General features: G+C 44.2%; 1 protein-coding gene across 2 annotated transcripts in view; it reads right to left on the bottom strand.

Annotated features, from left to right (window-relative positions):
- CRB2 (crumbs cell polarity complex component 2) overlaps nucleotides 1-23,765 on the bottom strand; it is a 243,764-nt gene that overhangs the window by 62,141 nt on the left and 157,858 nt on the right. For both annotated transcript variants that reach the window (XM_068248149.1, XM_068248148.1), the window contains exon 7: nucleotides 896-1,846. In XM_068248149.1, coding sequence (XP_068104250.1) covers nucleotides 896-1,846 — 951 coding nt within the window. The remainder of the gene's footprint in view (nucleotides 1-895; nucleotides 1,847-23,765) is intronic.

Raw genomic sequence — 23,765 nt, forward strand, 5'->3', positions numbered from 1 at the left:
GCTACCCCCTTCAGCATGGCGGCCCCCTCCTTCACCATGGGACACTGGAAACTGATCCGTTTCCAGTGTCCCAAAATGTCAGTGAAGAGGGAGGCCCGTTTCCCCATTGATTTTCACTACCCGTACGTGTATACGGGTCCGTGAAAAATGCTGCAAGTCCGGACTCAGCGTTCCGGGTTTAAAAACGTATTCCGCGGATCGCACGCGGATACGTTTTTAACTTGAGTGTGTGCTGTTCCTATTTTTAACATTGGTATCCGTGGCTACGTTTTTCGTCCGGGACAAAAAACGTAGCTACGGATACGTTTTTAAATTAAGTGTGAACTATACCCATCCTGTAGTTTATCGTTTCGCTGTGCCTGCCTATTTCTTCTGTTTTTCAGATCTGCATTTACTAGGTTTTAGGATAGTGATACTTCGATCCAGTCAGAAACAAAATTACCCTTGAGGATTTTCCTTCCTTTGGATTAAGATAAAGAAATTATGTTCAAGAGGTTGAACTTGATGGACACATATTTTATTCTTATGTATTAATGCATAGAACAGCGCTGCGTAATATGTTGGCGCTTTATAAATACAATAAATAAATAATAAATAACCAAGCTTCTCATAGGAAAATGTACACTTCACTGATGTTCACTGAACTAAATTACAGCCAGAAGCTTTCAAGTTAGCACAGGCTTCATTGTCTGGCAAGATCTATACCAGTCCTAGTAAGGAGAACTGAACAGCATTAAACATTTGCAAATATCCTTGACATAGCCAGTAAACGTATCAATTATCTTTCATTGCTTCTACGAAATACTGAGCTACAAAGCTCTGCTAGTAAGGATGTGAAAGTTACTGGTAGGTGTGCAATGACATCAATGGAAACAAAGACACAGTAGTCGCTTACCTTGTAAACATGTTGGACCAGTGTATGGTCTTACACAATGACATTTATAACTGGTCCATTGGTCTATGCACAGTGACTCATAGTGACAAGGGTTAGGATGGCACCAATCTGTTTTATTACATCCAAGATCCATCCCAAAGGATGTGTCAGCTTTTATATTTTGAGGCAGTAAGGTCTTATAATCGATGATAAGATCTTCCATGCAACCTGTGAAATTTTGCTTGCTTAGAGTGTTGTTGAACAGAAAGTCTTGCCCAAGGCCACCTATATACACAGAAGTAAATGATTCCAGGACACGGGGATAATATCTATCACCAAAAGCTTGGTTTCTAGAGCAAGATGCACTCCTGCAACCCTCATGGTGAAGAATGAGCTGTAAAGATGAATTCAGGATAACCTCTGCTTTGTACCAATTGCCATCATCTACGCGGTGCTCGTCTATTATCAGATGAGAAAAGTTATGGTTTCGAAATCCGATTTGCAGGAACCCATTAAAAAGCTCAAGTGTTAGGAAGTTGTGTTCATCACCTCGGTAAAGGAGAACCATGTTCGGCAAAGTTGTCCTAAATCTTACGGCCATGTACACTGTGGTTTCTTCAGCACTTCTCTTGCTTTTATTAGTAAATTTAATGTCATAGATAATGTACCCATTGGATGTGAATGAAAATGTGGTCGGAATGGAACAGCTATCTCCATAGAACCCTGGAGGGCATTTGCAGGTAAAACCGTGGATCTCTTTTTCATATGTTGGGATGCAAAGAGCTTTATTTTGGCAGCTGTGATTTGAACACCCTTCCAGCACCACAGAACAGTTTTTACCACCCCATGTGATGCCACTAAGCGCTGGGCCTGGGCATGTACAGACATAGTCAGCAACTCCATCTAGGCATGTGGCTCCATTTTGGCATGGGTTATTTTCACAGTCATCAATGTTGACAGCACATAAGACACCTGCACAAAGACAAGTATACATTTACTCACTTTATTTATAAAGTAATACATTATTTCAAAGCCATGCATATCAAAGAAAACAGCCATGCACAGTACTGGTCTAATCTAGAAATGATGTAGCCAGACTCAGTAGTTACTTCTTATTAAAGCCCTGGTTCAACCTCTAAGATTTTTCATTGTCAAAAAAGTTGAATAGGGGATATAGGCATCTCCCTTTACTCACATTTTTTTTTCAGAGAAATGTGCTTTAAAAAGTCAGTCATGTGACCCAGAGATTCTTCCAGCAAACATGAAGCTGACAGCAGGGCGGTTGTTTGCCAGCTAGTGAGCAGCTCTCTCCATGTTGCGCTTCCCTTTATTAGTGACAGATTCACTCTTTGTGGCCAGCACTGCAGATATAACTGTTCTTATCATTATGAGGTTTTAGAGGCTGCAGTGTTTTAAACCAGAAGGAGGAAACAGGAGACATCAGGTGATTTCTGCTACAAGGAAAAAGACTGGCTTGTTCCCTATCCCGACTGCCTCATGTAGGTTATGATAGGCCAGAGGGACAGCTTATTACCCAGTATAACTGCACTGTCATCTCAACAAGAAATGTAACTAAAGGAGCTAAAAGGTGCAAAAAGGAGTTACACAATGCTCAAAACATTGTGCATCAGTAATGAGTGCAAATACATTATTGTATGTTTTGAATTGAGGTTGGACTAAGGTCCTAAAGCTAGCTTTCAAAGGGTCTTATGGCAGAAGTCTCAGTTTGTCACCCATGGCAACCACCTTTCTTTGTCCAACACTGCAGAGAAAAATAAAAGGGGGGTGAAAAAAGTGTTATATTTCAGTCATTCTGAGAGGCCCAGTTGAAAGATAGCACTTGTATGCTATCCAACTAACCACCTAAAGGCAAAACACTGATTAGGTATGTTTCCTTTACTGGATGTTTGATTAAAAAAAAAACTAATAATAAGTTTAATTTTGTGCCTGAGCAGATGCGGTGACACTTCTGTACCACACCTTGGGCCTAGTGCATTAACCAGTGGTAATACTGCTGTGTTTAGGCAATGCATGGCAATATTACTGGTAATACAGCCAGCCGAGTGCCACTAGTAATGTCACACACAGTACTCAAGTACCGTGACCGTTGCTACGGTAATGTGTGTTGGCAAAGCGTGTTACCATAGCAACGCTTGCCTTGCTCGAGTACCGTGGGTTGCGCTAATAGCGACATGCACAACATGCTATAAATGAGAAATCACATACAGGTAGTCCCCGGTTAACGAACGAGATAGGGACTGTAGGCTCGTTCTTAACCTGAATCCGTCCTTAAGTCAGAATGCTGTGCCTTCTCTGTCCCCTGTGCTAGTGTTGGGCGAACAGTGTTCGCCACTGTTCGGGTTCTGCAGAACATCACCCTGTTCGGGTGATGTTCGGGTTCGGCCGAACACCTGATGGTGTTCGACCAAACTGTTCGGCCATATGGCCGAACTAAGAGCGCATGGCCGAACGTTACCCGAACGTTCGGCTAGCGCTGTGATTGGCCAAACAGGTCACGTGTAGTGTTGGGCGAACATCTAGATGTTCGGGTTCGGGCCGAACATGGCCGAACTCCGAACATAATGGAAGTCAATGGGGACCCGAACTTTCGTGCTTTGTAAAGCCTCCTTATATGCTACATACCCCAAATTTACAGGGTATGTGCACCTTGGGAGTGGGTACAAGAGGAAAAATTTAAGCAAAAAGAGCTTATAGTTTTTGAGAAAATCGATTTTAAAGTTTCAAAGGGAAAACTGTCTTTTAAATGCGGGAAATGTCTGTTTTCTTTGCACAGGTAACATGCTTTTTGTCGGCATGCAGTCATAAATGTAATACATATAAGAGGTTCCAGGAAAAGGGACCGGTAACGCTAACCCAGCAGCAGCACACGTGATGGAACAGGAGGAGGGTGGCGCAGGAGGAGAAGGCCACGCTTTGAGACACAACAACCCAGGCCTTGCATGAGGACAAGAAGCGTGCTGATAGCAATTTGCATTTTGTCGCCATGCAGTCATAAATGTATTACAGATGAGAGGTTCAATAAACAGGGACCGGAAACGCTAACCCATCACAGATGTTCATTGTTCATGTTACTTGGTTGGGGTCCGGGAGTGTTGCGTAGTCGTTTCCAATCCAGGATTGATTCATTTTAATTTGAGTCAGACGGTCTGCATTTTCTGTGGAGAGGCGGATACGCCGCCGATCTGTGACAATGCCTCCGGCAGCACTGAAACAGCGTTCCGACATAACGCTGGCTGCCGGGCAAGCCAGCACCTCTATTGCGTACATTGCCAGTTTGTGCCAGGTGTCTACCTTCGATACCCAATAGTTGAAGGGTGCAGATGGATTGTTCAACACAGCTACGCCATCTGACATGTAGTCCTTGACCATCTTCTCCAGGCGATCGGTGTTGGAGGTGGATCTGCACGCTTGCTGTTCTGTGTGCTGCTGCATGGGTATCAGAAAATTTTCCCACTCCAAGGACACTGCCGATACCATTCCCTTTTGGGCACTAGCTGCGGCTTGTGTTGTTTGCTGCCCTCCTGGTCGTCCTGGGTTTGCGGAAGTCAGTCTGTCGGCGTACAACTGGCTAGAGGAGGGGGAGGATGTCAATCTCCTCTCTAAAGTCTCCACAAGGGCCTGCTGGTATTCTTCCATTTTGACCTGTCTGGCTCTTTCTTCAAGCAGTTTTGGAACATTGTGTTTGTACCGTGGATCCAGAAGGGTATAAACCCAGTAATTGGTGTTGTCCAGAATGCGCACAATGCGTGGGTCGCGTTCAATGCAGTCCTAGGCCGAAAAGGTCATAGCCTAGGGTCACAAAACCTGTTTATTTGGGCAATTTCAATGGTGGCGAGTCTGACGTACATAAATCGCAGCAATGGCCGTTAGCAACGTCTGAATCTCACGAAATGTCTCATGCAGGTAGAAGACATATTGTTAGACTTGGATTCCAAAGATGGGGTCCCTACATCTCTGCAAACCAGAGTTACAGGGGTCCAAAATTGGTAAAATCCCCCATAGGATTTCATTGCCTCCCTATTTCACTTTCCAAAATCTCACATCTTTTCAAAGGGCAATGGCTCAGCAGTACCAAATTTTCTAGCATTGTAGGGACCCTTAGGGGGAACATGACTGGTGAGTTTCGGGCCCCTAGGCCGAAGAGGTCATAGCCTAGGGTCACAAAAACCTGTTTATTTGGGCTATTTCAATGGTAGTGATGGTGACGTACATAAATCGCAGCAATGGCCGTTAGCAAAGTCTGAATCTCACGAAATGTCTCATGCAGGTAGAAGACATATTGTTAGACTTGGATTCCAAAGATGGGGTCCCTACATCTCTGCAAACCAGAGTTACAGGGGTCCAAAATTGGTAAAATCCCCCATAGGATTTCATTGCCTCCCTATTTCACTTTCCAAAATCTCACATCTTTTCAAAGGGCAATGGCTCAGCAGTACCAAATTTTCTAGCATTGTAGGGACCCTTAGGGGGAACATGACTGGTGAGTTTCGGGCCCCTAGGCCGAAGAGGTCATAGCCTAGGGTCACAAAAACCTGTTTATTTGGGCTATTTCAATGGTAGTGATGGTGGCGTACATAAATCGCAGCAATGGCCGTTAGCAAAGTCTGAATCTCACGAAATGTCTCAGGCAGGTAGAAGACATATTGTTAGACTTGGATTCCAAAGATGGGGTCCCTACATCTCTGCAAACCAGAGTTACAGGGGTCCAAAATTGGTAAAATCCCCCATAGGATTTCATTGCCTCCCTATTTCACTTTCCAAAATCTCACATCTTTTCAAAGGGCAATGGCTCAGCAGTACCACATTTTCTAGCATTGTAGGGACCCTTAGGGGGAACATGACTGGTGAGTTTCGGGCCCCTAGGCCGAAGAGGTCATAGCCTAGGGTCACAAAAACCTGTTTATTTGGGCTATTTCAATGGTAGTGATGGTGACGTACATAAATCGCAGCAATGGCCGTTAGCAAAGTCTGAATCTCACGAAATGTCTCATGCAGGTAGAAGACATATTGTTAGACTTGGATTCCAAAGATGGGGTCCCTACATCTCTGCAAACCAGAGTTACAGGGGTCCAAAATTGGTAAAATCCCCCATAGGATTTCATTGCCTCCCTATTTCACTTTCCAAAATCTCACATCTTTTCAAAGGGCAATGGCTCAGCAGTACCAAATTTTCTAGCATTGTAGGGACCCTTAGGGGGAACATGACTGGTGAGTTTCGGGCCCCTAGGCCGAAGAGGTCATAGCCTAGGGTCACAAAAACCTGTTTATTTGGGCTATTTCAATGGTAGTGATGGTGGCGTACATAAATCGCAGCAATGGCCGTTAGCAACGTCTGAATCTCACGAAATGTCTCAGGCAGGTAGAAGACATATTGTTAGACTTGGATTCCAAAGATGGGGTCCCTACATCTCTGCAAACCAGAGTTACAGGGGTCCAAAATTGGTAAAATCCCCCATAGGATTTCATTGCCTCCCTATTTCACTTTCCAAAATCTCACATCTTTTCAAAGGGCAATGGCTCAGCAGTACCAAATTTTCTAGCATTGTAGGGACCCTTAGGGGGATCATGACTGGTGAGTTTTGCCACTGCTGAGCCATTGCCCTTTGAAATGGTGTGAGATTTTGGAACGGTAAATAGGAGGCCCAATGAAAGCCTATGGGGGATTTTACCAATTTTGGACCCCTGTAACTCTGGTTTGCAGAGATGTAGGGACCCCATCTTTGGAATCCAAGTCTAACAATATGTCTTCTACCTGCATGAGACATTTCGTGAGATTCAGACGTTGCTAACGGCCATGGCTGAGATTTATGTACGCCACCATAACTACCATTGAAATAGCCCAAATAAACAGGTTTTTGTGACCCTAGGCTATGACCTCTTCGGCCTAGGGGCCCGAAACTCACCAGTCATGTTCCCCCTAAGGGTCCCTACAATGCTAGAAAATGTGGTACTGCTGAGCCATTGCCCTTTGAAAAGAAGTGAGATTTTGGAAAGTGAAATAGGGAGGCAATTAAATCCTATGGGGGATTTTACCAATTTTGGACCCCTGTAACTCTGGTTTGCAGAGATGTAGGGACCCCATCTTTGGAATCCAAGTCTAACAATATGTCTTCTACCTGCATGAGACATTTCGTGAGATTCAGACGTTGCTAACGGCCATTGCTGCGATTTATGTACGTCAGACTCGCCACCATTGAAATTGCCCAAATAAACAGGTTTTGTGACCCTAGGCTATGACCTCTTCGGCCTAGGACTGCATTGAACGCGACCCACGCATTGTGCGCATTCTGGACAACACCAATTACTGGGTTTATACCCTTCTGGATCCACGGTACAAACACAATGTTCCAAAACTGCTTGAAGAAAGAGCCAGACAGGTCAAAATGGAAGAATACCAGCAGGCCCTTGTGGAGACTTTAGAGAGGAGATTGACATCCTCCCCCTCCTCTAGCCAGTTGTACGCTGACAGACTGACTTCCGCAAACCCAGGACGACCAGGAGGGCAGCAAACAACACAAGCCGCAGCTAGTGCCCAAAAGGGAATGGTATCGGCAGTGTCCTTGGAGTGGGAAAATTTTCTGACACCCATGCAGCAGCACACAGAACAGCAAGCGTGCAGATCCACCTCCAACACCGATCGCCTGGAGAAGATGGTCAAGGACTACATGTCAGATGGCGTAGCTGTGTTGAACAATCCATCTGCACCCTTCAACTATTGGGTATCGAAGCTAGACACCTGGCACAAACTGGCAATGTACGCAATAGAGGTGCTGGCTTGCCCGGCAGCCAGCGTTATGTCGGAACGCTGTTTCAGTGCTGCCGGAGGCATTGTCACAGATCGGCGGCGTATCCGCCTCTCCACAGAAAATGCAGACCGTCTGACTCAAATTAAAATGAATCAATCCTGGATTGGAAACGACTACGCAACACTCCCGGACCCCAACCAAGTAACATGAACAATGAACATCTGTGATGGGTTAGCGTTTCCGGTCCCTGTTTATCGAACCTCTCATCTGTATTACATTTATGACTGCATGGCGACAAAATGCAAATTGCTATCCGCACGCTTCTTGTCCTCATGCAAGGCCTGGGTTGTTGTGTCTCAAAGCGTGGCCTTCTCCTCCTGCGCCACCCTCCTCCTGTTCCATCACGTGTGCTGCTGCTGGGTTAGCGTTACCGGTCCCTTTTCCTGGAACCTCTTATATGTATTACATTTATGACTGCATGCCGACAAAAAGCATGTTACCTGTGCAAAGAAAACAGACATTGCCCGCATTTAAAAGACAGTTTTCCCTTTGAAACTTTAAAATCGATTTTCTCAAAAACTATAAGCTCTTTTTGCTAAACATTTTTTCCTCTTGTACCCACTCCCAAGGTGCACATACCCTGTAAATTTGGGGTATGTAGCATGTAAGGAGGCTTTACAAAGCACAAAAGTTCGGGTCCCCATTGACTTCCATTATGTTCGGAGTTCGGGTCGAACACCCGAACATCGCGGCCATGTTCGGCCTGTTCGGCCCGAACCCGAACATCTAGATGTTCGCCCAACACTACCCTGTGCTTCCACTGTCCCCCCTCTGTGTCATCTCTGCCCCCCTCTGTGTCATCTTGTGCCTCCTGTGCCCCCTTTCCTAATACAGAGTATGCGCAGCAGAAGCGTTTACAAGTCTCACCTGTTCCATGGCGGCTCTGGGCCAATCTGCGGCGTCTTCAAAAGAGTAAAAACCGAGACTCTTTTGAAAAAAAATCATGACAGACCCATAGTAGTACTAGATAGATGGGGTGTTGCTAGGATCCCAGAATATTTGGAGCACCTCTACGAAGCAGGTGGTTCTGGGACACAGCCGTGGAAACTAGGCATAGCCGTAGTAGTAATGTTATACTGCAAGTGGCGTGTAAGGGTAATTCGGTATTCTGGCAATTGCCGGACCCTTCATTGCTCCTCCCTCCGAGTTGCTACAACTTGGAGGGTGAACAGTATTTAACGCCGCCAGGGATTTGAGCAGCAGTAGGGTGAGCCATCATTCGGCTCACCTTGTACCCAGCTCACCTGTAACATACACATATGTACGTCACTTCTAGGCACTAAGAAAACTGTAGGTGTGTGGCAGTAGAGAGGGTGTGGCTATAAGACTGTGGGCAGGCACAAATATTGAGCATCCTATATTCTAATCCTCCTGTGTCCCTGCGTACACTCCTGTCCCTGTGTCCGTGCGTTTGCGCTTCTGAGCAAATGCGCCGCACAGACAGCCATTGGGACAGGAGCAGGAGAGGCCAGGGGGCCAGCCGGGCGTGTGTGCGCGTGCGCATGGGGTGTGCACACGCATGCACGCTGACATGTGGTGGCGGTGACAGACCTAGAGCCCATGTTTAACTACATAATGACCGTGTCACGCCAATGGGCGTGACCGCGGCGGCAGCTCCAGGACCGCCTAACGCCAATTGGCGTGCAGTCTCCTAGCGGCGATCGCCGCTCGGAACTGTTAGACAGCAAAACTAAATTAGACGGCCGTCTAATTACCTCGTACTGCGCTGCGATCTAAGGCAGCGCTGTACTGGGGACAGCCGTGTGACACAGCTGTCCCCTCTGCTGCTGCGGAAGTGATCTGCTGTCATAGGCTAAAGCCTATGACAGCCAATCACGCTGATTGGCTGGCGGGAGGGGGGGGGGGAGTGGGTATTATAAAATAATAGTAAAAAATATTAGCAAAATAAAGAAATAAATATTTATAAAAAGAAAAAAAACACCTGGGGGGCGATCACACCCCACCAACAGAGAGCTCTGTTGGTCAGGAGAAAATGGGGGGGGGGGAGATCACTTGTGTGCTGAGTTGTGCGGCCCTGCAGCTTGACCTTAAAGCTGCAGTGGCCAATTTCTCAAAAAAAGGTCTACTCTTGAGTAGAGATGTGGCGAACGGTTCCCGAACCGTTCGCCGGAGAACATCTCTGGATACATGGGGCTTTTACTACTTCCGGGTCACTCTGACCCTGAGTAGTACGCCTGCGCTGCCCGGCGAAGCGCGTCCTAGATCGTGCTCCTGTTCCCGGGCACTTTCTGAGCATGTGCGTGACGTCATGAACGACGTCACGCTCATGTGCAGAGAGTGCCCGGCAACAGGAGCGCGATCTAGGACGCGCTTCGCCGGGCAGCGCAGGCGTACTACTCCGGGTCAGAGCGACCCGGAAGTAGTAAAAGCCCCAGAGATGTTCGCCGAGTGAACAGTTCGCAACATCTCTACTCTTGAGGACTGCAGAGTTAAACCCCCCTAAAGTGGTTAAACGGGCTTAGGTCAACTAGTATAATTATAATACGCATGTATGGTGGCGTAGTGCATAGCACTCTTGCCTTGCAGCACTCGGTCCACAGAGCACTATCTGCACAGATTTTGTATGCTTTCCCCGTGTCTCTGTGGGTTTCCTTCAGACGCTCCTATTTCCTCCCACATCCCCAAAACATACAAATAAAGTAATTAGCTTCCCCCTAAAATTGACCCTAGACTATAATGGACTAAGGGTAGGGCTTAGATTGTGAGCCCCTCTGAGGAACAATTAAGTTACAAAACTACATACTTCATACTCTGTACATCGTTGCAGAAGATGTCAGTGCTATATAAATATGAAATCATTATAAATTGCTTGCTGTAGGCTCTGTATTACTGTCCCACTCTCCCTTTACTAACATATAACTGGGCCACAAACATCACTGTTCCTCATTCCACAATGTCATACTTCAGTGGCTGAATTCTGGCCCAGTTCAGATGATTTGTTAGGGTGTGTATCCAAATCCAATTTTGATTGCCCAATGCCACCAACGCAATCTGTTCAGGGTATTTATAAACTGTTGGCCCTCATATTGCATGGAAGAGGTAAAATTGGCCAATCATTAGCCAACCAAAATTGTATGTGTATTCGCCACTTCAGAATTTAACCACTTCAGCCTTCAGTCGTTTTCACCTTATGCATCCGAGCAATGTTCACCTCCCATTCATTAGCCTATAACTTTATCACTACTTATCACATTGACCTGATCTATATCTTGTTTTTTCCGCCACCAATTAGGCTTTCTTTGGGTGGTACATTTTGCTAAGAGCCACTTTACTGTAAATGCATTTTAACAGGAAGAATACGAAAAAAACCGGAAAAAACTCATTATTTCTCAGTTTTCGGTCATTATAGTTTTAAAATAATACATGCTACCATAATCAATACCCATGCATTGTATTTGCCCATTTGTCCCCGTTATTACACCATTTAAATGATGTCCCTATCACAATGTATGGAGACAATATTTTATTTGGAAATAAAGTTGCATTGTTTCCGTTTTGCATCTATCACTATTTACAAGCTTATAATAAAAAAAAAAAAACAGAAATATTTCATATTTAAAATGATATTTAAAATGTTTAGACCCTTAGGTAAATATTTACGTGTTTTTTTTTTTTTTGTTAATTGCAAAATTTTTTTTTTTTTTATATTAAACATTTTATTTGGGTATTTTTGGGAGGGTGGGATGTAAATAGTAATTTTTTATGTAAATATGTGTTGATTTTTTTTTTTTTTTTTTGCATTTAGATATAGTTTTACTTTTTGGCCACAAGATGGCAGCCATGAGTTTGTTTACATGGCTAAGCATAACAATGTACGCTTAGAGGGACGCAGGAGACGCAAGAGACAGAAAAAGCGAGGCTTCCGAGAGAAGCCGTCACTTTTTCTGCAGGGGAGAGGAATCAATCATCGGACACCATGGCCCGATTGATTGATTCCTGGGCTAACGATCCGCGGACCAGAAGCGCGCGCGTGATCGGCGCGGGAGCGCACATGGCCTCCTGGACGTAGCTGCTACGTCCAGGAGGCTTAAATGGTTAATAAATGCCAAGTATATGATATTTTGGTCAAATCATTTACATACTTGAATACTGTCTTAGAAGAACACACTTTTGTGATAGGATGCTTTAACACCTGTCAACCCACTAAAGTTAAGTAATGGATTTCACTAGCTAAAAGCTGAGCTCTGACTTACATCAGTGAAGACAAACAGATCAAGCCTATAAGCCTGATATGAATAGGAGACTATTAGCATAATCTCCAAACTAAACTCACTGTAAATTACAGTATACACAGCATAATTTTCAGAACAAATATTGCTCTTCACTTATTCTTATTTCCTTTGGCCCAGTGGTGACCTTGGGAAGATCACTCACAAAGCGTTCTGTCTATTAAGAGGTGTCCCATTGTCAGGTCCTGTTTCCACTACACGCAGATTCTGCATGCAGAAAACTGACTCCAATGAATGCCTATGGGAAATCTGCATCAGAAAAATTGCGTTCAGTGGAAACAGGCCCATAGACATTCATTGGAGTCAGTTTTCTGCATGCAGAATCTGCGTGTAGTGGAAACAGGCCCTCAGTAGTCGGAGTCCCATTAGGATGTGCTCAGCGGCTGTGCAGGGTGTGTTAGTGTTCACTGCCTGTGTAGGAACCCTAGAATGAGATTGGCTTTGAAGCTGAATCTGGGACTCATCCTCATATCATTGAATGTGTGCAACTGACAACTTCTGTTTTATTGGAGGTGTGATGTACTGGCTTCATGTGAGTTAAGATGGAGTTGTAATGTCATCTAGTATGCTGTTGTAATATTATTATTATTATTATTACTATTACTACTAATACTATGCATTTACAAAGTGCTGACCTCTGCCACTGCACACAGTACATAGTCATGTCACTGACTGTCCTCAGGGGAGCAACACAATTGTGCTTGCCTTCTTTCCTCCATGCTGAAGCCCTTAGTGACATGGCTACAGACTGTGAGTTACAGATTACCCAACAAGCTCATGGTGATCCAGAACTCCTAGTAGTGTGTAAGGGGCTACTAAAGCCCTCTATATTCAGCAGTGATGCATCGTGGGAGACATCACAAAGCAAACCTTTGCTTTGGCTACAGACTCTGTATGGCACTGTGGGAGGGATCCATCTGAAAATGGCGCCTGCGAATAATAGCGCACGGTGTTGCCGCTAATCCGTTTGCCGCTTATCGCTATTTAACGTTAAAGCCTTATCGTTATTTAGCATTAAAGCCTTATCGTTATTTAGCGTTAACACACAGAACCCTCTCTTTACCTATCCCTAACCCCTAACACCCCCCCTGGTGGTGCCTAACCCTAACCACCCCCTGGTGGTGCCTAACCCTAAGCACCCCCCTGGAGGTGCATAACCCTAAGCACCCCCCTGGAGGTGCCTAACCCTAAGCACCCCCCTGGAGGTGCCTAACCCTAAGCACCCCCCTGGAGGTGCATAACCCTAAGCACCCCCCTGGAGGTGCATAACCCTAAGCACCCCCCTGGAGGTGCCTAACCCTAAGCACCCCCCTGGAGGTGCCTAACCTTAAGCACCCCCCTGGAGGTGCCTAACCCTAAGCACCCCCCTGGAGGTGCCTAACCCTAACCACCCCCCTGGTGGTGCCTAACCCTAACCACCCCCCTGGTGGTGCCTAACCCTAACCACACCCCTGGTGGTGCCTAACCCTAACCTTGACAGTTTTACATTAAATCCATTCACCGTTTTGCAGTTAAATAACGTCTGCAGTTTGGCTTATGTAGGTTAGCTATTGATAAATAACGTTACTGTGCGGAATAACGTCTGCTGTTTGGCATATGAACGGCGATATTGATAAATAACGTTGCTGTGTGCTGTTTTTCTTCTTTTTTCCCTGTGCGCCATTATTATGCAGTACTAACGATAAGTAGCGATAAGCGTATCTTTTTAATGCGGCGCCATTTTTATGCATAGGCGCTGTGCGCCATTATTCACTGATCCGCTGTGGGAGATGTCAGCGCTATGCATGTATAGAATAGTAACCTGCAGCTGTGTAAAGAATCCCTTATTGTGAGTGTTGTGAAATGAAGTTACAGTTTCCCATCAGACCAGACCTGGATGTAGCGGAGGGCTTCAAAGAAGGACTGGATGTTTACCTAAAGGAATGAAATATAAAGGGGCACCTAAATAACCAAACTAAGCCCTCTTGATCTGGGGATTTCATTTAACTGCCATGGGGAGTTGGGAAGTAAAACAGCAAAAAACTTCCCAGTATATATATATATATATATATATATATATATATATATATATATACATATATATATATTCTGGCTGTGTATACGAGGTGACGTCTGACAATCACAGTGAGAGATATTAGCTGCTCTGCTATTCTTTCTTCTCTCCTTATTCCCCATGTTGGCATACAACCTGTCCCTCAGTAAAGAGCTTTACGCTCAGCCTGTCTCGTGCAGATTACCCTAATAATCCACTAATCATGACATGTGGCAGATGAATCAGGCTTTAAACTGATCTGTGAGCCAGAAAAAAACTATAGAAAATATTCATGCCAGCCAGGAAGATGTAGGATGTGTTTTCCGTATATCAATCTCGTTACAACATCTACAAGGGAGTGGGAAGCGGTGAGGAGATACAGGCAGCTCAGTCCTCTGACAAGGGGCGCAGTACAATTCCTTCTCATCTAGTTTGGCAGTAAAGTAACTCTGTGCAAACAAAGATTTAATCCAAATTTAATGAAACTTTGAGTTACCCAGAACAGAGTAACAACAGGGGGCATGGAGATAATCAGGAGCAGGTTTTGAGCCCAGAAGACATGGGCTCTGAAATGCTCATGCATAGGCCTCATTATACACACCAGTAACCTCCAAGATGATATAGCATGATTATCAATCAGTAATTCAAACAAAAAACTCACGTATGCCGTCCTGTTTTCGGTGGAGGTGGTGCAGGAACATAGGCATGCCATTGTGTTACAGCCAATCAAGTATAAAAGTAATTTCACTGCTCACCAGGGCAAGTGTAAACATTTATACCTTTTAGGACAACATCAGCGTAGGCATATTCCAGGCAACATACGTGGATGAGAGCTAAGCTGCATACAATGTGCATGTAAATCCAGGTAGGTAGTTTGCTTCTCATCAATTAACTTTAAAGGAACACTATCGATTAAAACAATGTTTTTTCCATGCTGTATGTTAGGGCGTACATTACCACGAGTACAAGGAGCAATTTCTTTCTACACACAGTTCTGCCTCTCTTCTGTAAAATCATCCCATCAGTTCCAGATACAAAAAGTGTCGGGCTCTGCAGGACTAGACCTGTACAGGGTGGTTGCTATCAACTCCTCAGTGTATAGTCTAGTAATCACCCAGCTGAAAGAATCTTATTCAATTGGCGAGAAGGGGTCAAGATTCCAGCAATGTGTGTTTATTGTCTTCACTTCACTATCAGGATCTTTATCAGTATGTCTCTCCCTTCCAACATGGACAGCAGCAGCAACCTAGAAATTAGATGCACCCAGGAGTGTCATAAGCAGTCAGTCAGTTAGGAGTAGTGTATACATATCTCCCTGACTGCTAGTTATATTACAGCAACAGGCTACATGTTACCTTTTCAGATCAGCCTCCTCCTCAGACTCTCATGCATGCTGTGACACAATGAAGTATATTTGTGAGCTGTGGGAGGAATGAAGGATGATTTTAAAGCAGGGAGAGACGAAGAGAGAACTGGGTTAAGAAACAAAGTGCCCCTAGCGCTAGTGGTAATGTGCACCCTAATGTAGAGCAGGAGAAGTTCATGTACGCTCAACCCCCCTCCAAATCATACCAGTCAGTCGGTGCAGGATCTGGTGAGCTAGGCCAATCAACACGAAGAAACAAAGAGGGATCTGCAAACCAGACAAAGTCAATGAAAAAAAGCTGATGTTCTTTATTTGAAAATCCACATGACAAAATGCAATAAAACAATTAGCAATTAGTAGGGCAGATTGTAGGCCCGACACGCGTCAGTTGATCCTGTGGTTTTATTGCACTTTGTCATGTGGATTTTCAAAGAAAGAACATCAGCTTTTTTCATCGACCTTGTGTGGTTTGCGGATCCCTCTTTCTTTTATTCACCCTAATATAGAGTATTAAAAAAAGTCATTTTAATTGATAGTGTTGCTTTAAGCACAGTAACGGCTAGTTTATACAGATGGGTGACAAGTAGGGGTTCACATTTACCAAGCATTTGTGAGTGGAGAGGTTTGCCGATTGAGTTGTTATAGTACTTAACCAGCACCGTACCCATTCATGAGTGGATGGCAACCATATGCCAGATGCTGCATACAATGCTTTTCAACCATGTGATTGTTAGCCGCACGTTAACCACAGGAACCATTTATTTATTTTTTTTAAAGACCAATTTTAATACATTTTGCATGTTTAAACAACATCGCTCAGCTGATGGCTGGCGCAAGACATACAATGAAAACACCAACAGAACTATACAATATAGGTGCAGAACAGAACCCGAACCCCACTTCCAATCCAAGGACCAATATGAACAAAATACAATCAACTTCACTTATGATCATAAACACTAGTTGTGGTTTATATCTTGTAGAAGATCAAGTCACCTGGCCAGTGGCCCATACCTTGTTAAACTTTATATCTGCATTATGAGCCTTGTAGACCCCTTTAAGGAGAGGCATATCCTGTCAGATGACAGGGGAGGGACACTGTGGTTCCAATGCAAGATAATGATTTTTATTGTGTATGTCAGGTTCCACAATTCATTTTGGTTCTCCTTTTTTCATTTATAATTCCCAGTAAAACTTTATCTGAGCCTAACGGGATATCGTGTTTAATGAAAGTCTTTTTTTTATCTATGTGTGTACCTGTGACCAGTAGGTGACTAACTGTGGGCATTGCCAGGTCCTGTGGAAAAACCCAACATCTGGCTGGCCACAATTGCAGGAGGTGGACCTGTCCTCCTTAAATTTACCAAGCCTAGCTTGTAATAGATATGCCCTGTGGAGCACTTTAAGCATACTGAGTTTATCTCCGGCCGAGATATGTGCTTTAATTACAAATGAGCGGGATTCTTCTCAATCCTCAGCGTCAAGTTCAGGTATATCTGACTGCCATTTAAAAGAACAAGCTCTACATCTTTGGACTCGGAGTGGAGGTAGGTTGGATTGCTTTATACTTCAGTTTTCCAGAACAATCAACCCGGTTTTATAAGGCCTCTATCTGGCTGACCCAGGCAACTGCTCTATTTCTGGTTCAGTTTTCTTAACGCTTGTCCATTTAAATTAGCCTCCAGCTACTACATTTTAGGTCTTCTTAACAGCTAATGAAGGAGGACACCACCTCCTGCACCCTTTTAAATCCCCATGATCCTTATCTCACTGGCTCATTTAAACCTGAGCTCTGCATGCCCATCTTCTAGTTGCTCTGGGAAGCATTTTCCATTATTAATATAACACATATCTCTGCCTTTCCTCTTTGTAGTCATAAAGTCTCTCTCCTTCACACCTTTATGCCTTACAGATGAGTAAGGACTGTGCCAAATGGATATACAGACATTCTCATGACATTAAGGACTGGGTTACATCGAATCAGTTGCTATCAACTATAACACAATGGACAACTGATGAGAAGGAATTTTCCATTTTTCCCTAAGGGTCAATTTACAACTATGTTGGAACGCATAGATGCAAACTGACCCATAGGGAAACATGAAAAATGTGTTCTCATCACTTGCGTGTTAAGTTATAGCTAACACAGCAACTGACTCAATGTAACCATTATTCAGGTTGGAATGAGCTCTGAGCTGTCCCACAGTGCATCACTGCCGAATATGCAAATCATTCATTTGATGTCCCTGATAGCTAAACACACCTCCAGAGCCACTGGAATTCAATGATGTGTCAGCTTGTTAATATTACAGAGCCAAGCTAATCCAATATGCATACAGACTGTTTTGGACTGGTTTATCCTCATCAGAGCATGGTATGGATTGATATGGCTCCATGGGGAAGGACTTGAAACACTGATGTATATGGAGTTTGCTATCTTCAGGAATGTACACTCATATATCACGGGGAGTCCTGGTTGGACGAGAGGTCCATCACACCTCTCAAAATCAAGTCCAAACATGCAAGGGTTCCCATATAGAACACAACCCTAGGTGGATGTATTAATTGTGCTGATTTGTTATGCTGTATCACCGCTATTCATGAAATAAAAGAAGTTTGGAATACATCCGCCTAGGGTTGAGTCATATATGGGAACCTTTGCATGGTAGGACTTGAAACACCCAGAGTTACAGGCTGCCCAGCAAGCTCCCGGTGAACCAAAACTGCATTCCAGCGGTTCTGGAGATGTGTTTAGCTGTCGGGGACAATAAAGAGATGATTTGCATATTCAGCAAAGATGTAATGATGCACTGTGTGTCAAATGCTCACCCCAACCTGAATAATCGAAAATACTCCCTACATAAAGCAAATACAGTTCGTTTCAAGAATTCATTGTCCTCAAATCAAAACTGTATGATGTCAGCATACTGGAAAAAGGGCTCAATTCACAAAGCGTTACAGCATGCGGTAAAGCAGAAAATAACTGATTTTACCGAACAATTTGTCAAATGAAAAACTAAAATTACCACCTAGTGAGATAAATGATCAAACATGTGAGGTAAATAACAAACGTGTCAGTTAAAGTGAACCTAAAGTCAAGCCAGGAGGCCGCAATAGCAGCATAGGGGCCGATATATACAGGCTGGGAACGCGAAGAATCACTCGCGTTCCGATACCTGTCGGCCGGTCACGGCCAAACTGGAAGTGTTCGCCGGCGGGTCCTGGACCATCGGAGCGGGGCTGCAAGGGCACCGATCGGCTGCAGGGGGCTGAGGGAAGCCCCAGGTGAGTTAATCTAATTTTTTTAACTTGACTTTAGGTTCACTTTAAAGGCCTCCATAAATGTCAATTCACAAAGGATAACACATTCTGCAAAACAATTAACTGAAGCTGTCTGTAAGATAACAAATAGCCACTCAAAAGGTTACAGAGGGGTGAGAAAGGGAAACAGAAGGTAGAGATAAGTTAATTAAACTACTTAGGAAAGTAAGAAAGCTAATTAAACATTCCACCCACCTTCCCCCAATTTCAGGCGTTGGTAGACAAAAATCCTCTATATAATTGTCTAGTAATTTAAAGTTGTTACTAAGATGTTAACCTCCCTAGCGTCTCTGGACGAGCTGAGCTCGTCCAGAGACGCTAGAGGGCACCGCTGGGCCGATTTTGATAATTTTTTTTCAAACACGCAGCTAGCACTTTGCTAGCTGCGTGTTTGCCCCGATCGCTGCCGCTCGCCGCTGATCCGCCGCTACCCGACGCGAAAGAGGCCCCCTCCCCGCAGACCCCGTGCGCAGCCTGGCCAATCGCCGCCAGGCTGCGCTTTGGGGTGGATCGGGAGTCCCTGTGACGTCACAACGCCGATGACGTCACTCCGTTCGTCGCCATCGCGATGGGGGAAGCCCTAAAGGAAATCCCGTTCACAACGGGATTTCCTTACGGGTGTGATCGCCGGCGGTGATCGGAAGGGTGGGAGGGAGGCAGCAGGTGGGAGGGAGGCAGCAGAAAGGGGACAATCATGTAGCTAGTGCTAGGCTAGCTACATGATAAAAAAAATTCGGGCAAAAAAAACCCTCCCGCGGCCGCACGGCCGCGGGAATTGAAATGCCCACCAGGTTAATGGTTTTGATACAAATGTCATGTTAATTTTATGCAGCTTGGACTTGTTCTTTACGTGTCAAAAATGTCTGTATCTGGCTTCCATTTTCCTTGCACTGCAAAAATCCATCAAATAACGAATGCCATACTGCATGAGGTAAAAATCTTTATGAATTGTGAAGAAGTTGTTTGATAATATACTATAAATATTATAGAAAAATATACAACTATTACTGCATGTGTTAAAATATTAGTGAATACTCAAAAAACAACAACATTTTTTCCTACTGCATGAGACAATTTACCTCAAATTAAATTTTTACCATGCAGATCTTGGTGACTTGAGTTTTCTCCCCCCCCCCCCCCAATTGCATTGCAACCCTCTTTTTTAAAGAACAAGCGACACCCATGCTAACCTAGAAATAAAAAACACATATATAAGTAGATAAATACTAGTTCTACTTACATAACAGATGTATTGTGCTATCCGCGTAATGATTCCTGTGAATTTTATAAAGGAAAAGCACAAAATCCTATTCTAGGCAGTGGCCATCTTGCTAAGCTAACACTGACATCATATCCTCCCTGACTCTTGTTTTACCCCCTCCCTTCTCTTGCTCATTGTGTATTCATTAGCTGCCCTCCTCCCAGAGTCTTCAGACACTCCCACTAAGGTGTATACTAGGAACTGCATCTTTTTTTTTTATTTACTCTTCGAATCGCTGTGTTTACAAGCAAGGTTGAGGTGACTCAAGTGATCTGAGGGTGTTTCTAATAAGCAGCTAGGCAGGGAAATTATTATTATTTAGAATTTATATAGCGCCGACATCTTTCGCAGCGCTGTACAGAGTACATATAGTCTTGTCACTAACTGTCCCTCAAAGGAGCTCACAATCTAGTCCCTACCATAGTCATATGGCTATGTATGTATTGTATAGTGGATGTATATTTTAGTCTAGGGCCAATTTTAGGGGAAGCCAATTAACTTATATGTATGTTTTTGGAATGTGGGAGGAAACCGGAGTACCCGGAGGAAACACACGCAGAGACGGGGAGAACATACAAACTCACTGCAGATGTTGACCTGGCTGGGATTCGAACCGGGGACCCAGCGATGCAAGGCGAGAGCACTAACCACTACGCCACCGTGCTGGAAGAAGAGTAATATATTATAGATAAAAAGAACCCCCAGCATGTAACTGAATGGCAATGGCTTTTAAAGGGCCAGTGCTCCTAAGGTATGTGATAACTCCAAACCATAACAGCAGAAAAAGTTTTGCAAGTTTTGAATGCAGGATTAGCATCTCTATCACTTAATACACGCAGGCCAGTTGCTGTTGAAATTAGATTTTAATGGTGACGATACCACTTTAAAGGCATCAAGGCAGAAAGTGGTGTCAGATGCACAAAGACAGAACACTTATTATTAAGTATTTATATAGCGCCAACGTCTTCCGCATTGTTGTATGTTGTCTTGTCACTTAACTGGCCCTTTAGAGAGGCTCACAATCGTCCTACCATAGTCATATGTCCATGTACAGTATGTATTGTACTCTAGGGCCAATGAAGGGGGAAATTAATGAGCTTAACTTATTTAAATGTTTTTGGGGTGTGGGAGGAAACCAGAGTGCCCAGAGGAAACCCACACAAACATGGGGAGGACAAACAAACTTCGTGCAGATAGTGTCCTGGCTGGGATTCAAACCAGGGACCCAGTGCTGCAAGGCAAGAAATCGCTAACCACTACGCCACCGTGCTGCCCACACTCCTAGTTATCTAAGGATCAAGTTTCACAATATAATGAAATATATTTCTTAAAATAACTGCTATTGGACTTCAGCTTGGATACATGGAAAACAATACACTTTATTCTGGCCTCACTATGATATTTTGGTGTGATTTATGAAAGTAATAACTATGATGTGCAGATTGTATTGTGGTATCTATCACTTGTTCATCTATGTTCCTTGACAAGTGTAGACATAATATCATGCTTCTCTTTCATAGAACCTTACATTGTAATGCAGTGTATTACCAGCTTAGTAGTTACTATGATGCTTACCAGAACTGCACAAAACTGGTACTTCTTAAATGGCAATATTAGAGGAATGGGAAAACTGTGTTTTCATGAGTCCTGATATAAAACATTTTTGCATCTCACAATGTCCTAATCATTTTTCCTTATTGTTTTCCCACAAGCCCGAGCAGTGAGGAGATGCTGACTTACCCCGACTATAGGCTGTAGGGGGGTCGGGGGAAAATGAGTTAAACTTACCTGGGGCTTCTAATGGTCCCCTGCAGACATCCTGTGCCCGCGCAGCCACTCACCATTGCTCCCATACTGGGCCTGCTGTTATGATCATGTCTGCAGCGTTTACTGCTGGCTGCAGTGGTATTGTAACCCAAGCAGTTCTGATGTCATTACATGCATTTTCTTGCATAGTTTGGTTTGCACTTAAACTAGTTGCTGATTCCATCTGCAGTCGCTCTGAAGTTAATGACAGTTTAATATGCTTTTGTGTAAACAAACATTGTCTGCTGCAATGGAGGGGCAATCCCTTTCCTGCAGGCTGCATATCATTGTCTGCCTTTTCCTGCTGTCAGCCTGTGATTAATTACCATTCACTTGTGTGGGAATCTGCAGGTCTGCTCCTATTGGATGACCTCAGTATAAAGAACTGCTTCCTGCAATGCTTGATGGGCTACCATAGTCTCAGATTCTGTCTGTTACTCTGCTCGTGCCCCACCTCGTTCCTGGTCCGTGTGGACTGCGCTGACTCCTGCGAAGGGGTCAGCGAGTCCTCCTAGTTCTGCTCTTGTTCTAGAAGTTGTTACTTGCTTGTCTTGTGTCATATATTGGTTCATCGCCAATATATACGCATACTTGCGCATTTTGTTATTTTCCTTGTATTCGTGTTACGTTGATACATCAGTGTCGCTGATATATACGTACACGAACTGTTTATTTCCTGTGTTCAGTTAGTCAGCCTTCCAGCACGTTTTGGTAGTTTGCGCGTATCGTGAGCACCCGTGCTGAGCTAGTATCCTGCTCCTGGTCCTGTTTGTGGATTGCGTTCATCTCTGCGAGGAGATAACGAATCCTTCTGAATCCTGTCCTGTTACCGTTTGTGGATTGCGTTCATCTCTGCGAAGAGATAGCGAATCCTTCTGAGCCCTGTTCCCTGTATTGCTCCAGTGCTAGTCAGTTTTCCTGCCTATGTCATATATCGGTTCATTGCCGATATATACATATGTTAGTCAGACGTTACAAATAGTTTCATTGATAGCTGTAATTGTAATACGCTAGGAAAACATACTTAATGTAAATTTGTCTGTGTTACGTTCATCTATCTTGATCCTGCTATTTCCTGACTATCTTGTCCTGTCTTTGTGAGGCACGCCATCGCTGCAAACGCATTGGCTGCCTCATTCCAGTCTGTCTTATGGTGGACGCTTGCTGTCACTAAGTAGTGGCTAGTTAAGCAGGTGTTCATTCTGTCTACCTGTCCTGATCTCCTCAGTCCTGGTTTATGCGCTCAGCGCTACTTTGCGCTGAGACTTTATTACGAAAGTGTTGTTTGTGGCTGTACGGATCTGCACCGGCTCTGTGCACCACAATCTCCTATTGGAGTCAGTCCTCTCCTCCACTAAACTGGGGATATCCTGGTCCCTTGTGCTGGTGTGTGTACCTCCTTCACGTCAGCTTATGTGTTGTATGCTGACTGTGGAGATTACACCTCCAAGCTTAACATTATGGTAGCCCCATTACCAATCCCTATTGTGGGGGGAATTTCCAGAAATTATGACACTGTTTGTCAGGGGTCCTGCTCCTTTAAAAAATTTGAAAAGCTTGGTCCTGAAGTTACAGACAAATTTATATCAGAATTGGTTAAAGTTCTGGCCAATCCCGACTTTCGGGCTTCTGCAATTTCTACCTGGTCTGATTGGATCGTTTGTGCTCTTTTTAAGGGCAAACTTTTTGATTGGGCAATCGATGTCTTAGATCACACTCAGTTTAGACAAAGTCCTTTGCAATTTATAGCTTTTGTAATTCACAATTGGTTGCGCATAGATCCATTGCCTTTTCCTCTTAATGAACTCCTGGCAGCAGGCCAATCAGCTGCTCCTTCAATTGCTTGCAAGAATGATCAGCAAGCAGAAAGTGTTACTGATAATTTTCCTGCAGCTTTAAATAAATCACCAAAAACAGCAAGGTCAAAGGCAAAACGCAAACATTCTAAGAAACGTGTCCAATCTGCAGAATCGTTATCTTTAGCGACTGCGCATCAGACCTGCAATGAGATTCTGCCATTAACAGATA

The sequence above is a fragment of the Hyperolius riggenbachi genome, chromosome 8 (genome assembly GCF_040937935.1).
Source record: "Hyperolius riggenbachi isolate aHypRig1 chromosome 8, aHypRig1.pri, whole genome shotgun sequence".
Taxonomy (NCBI): domain Eukaryota; kingdom Metazoa; phylum Chordata; class Amphibia; order Anura; family Hyperoliidae; genus Hyperolius; species Hyperolius riggenbachi.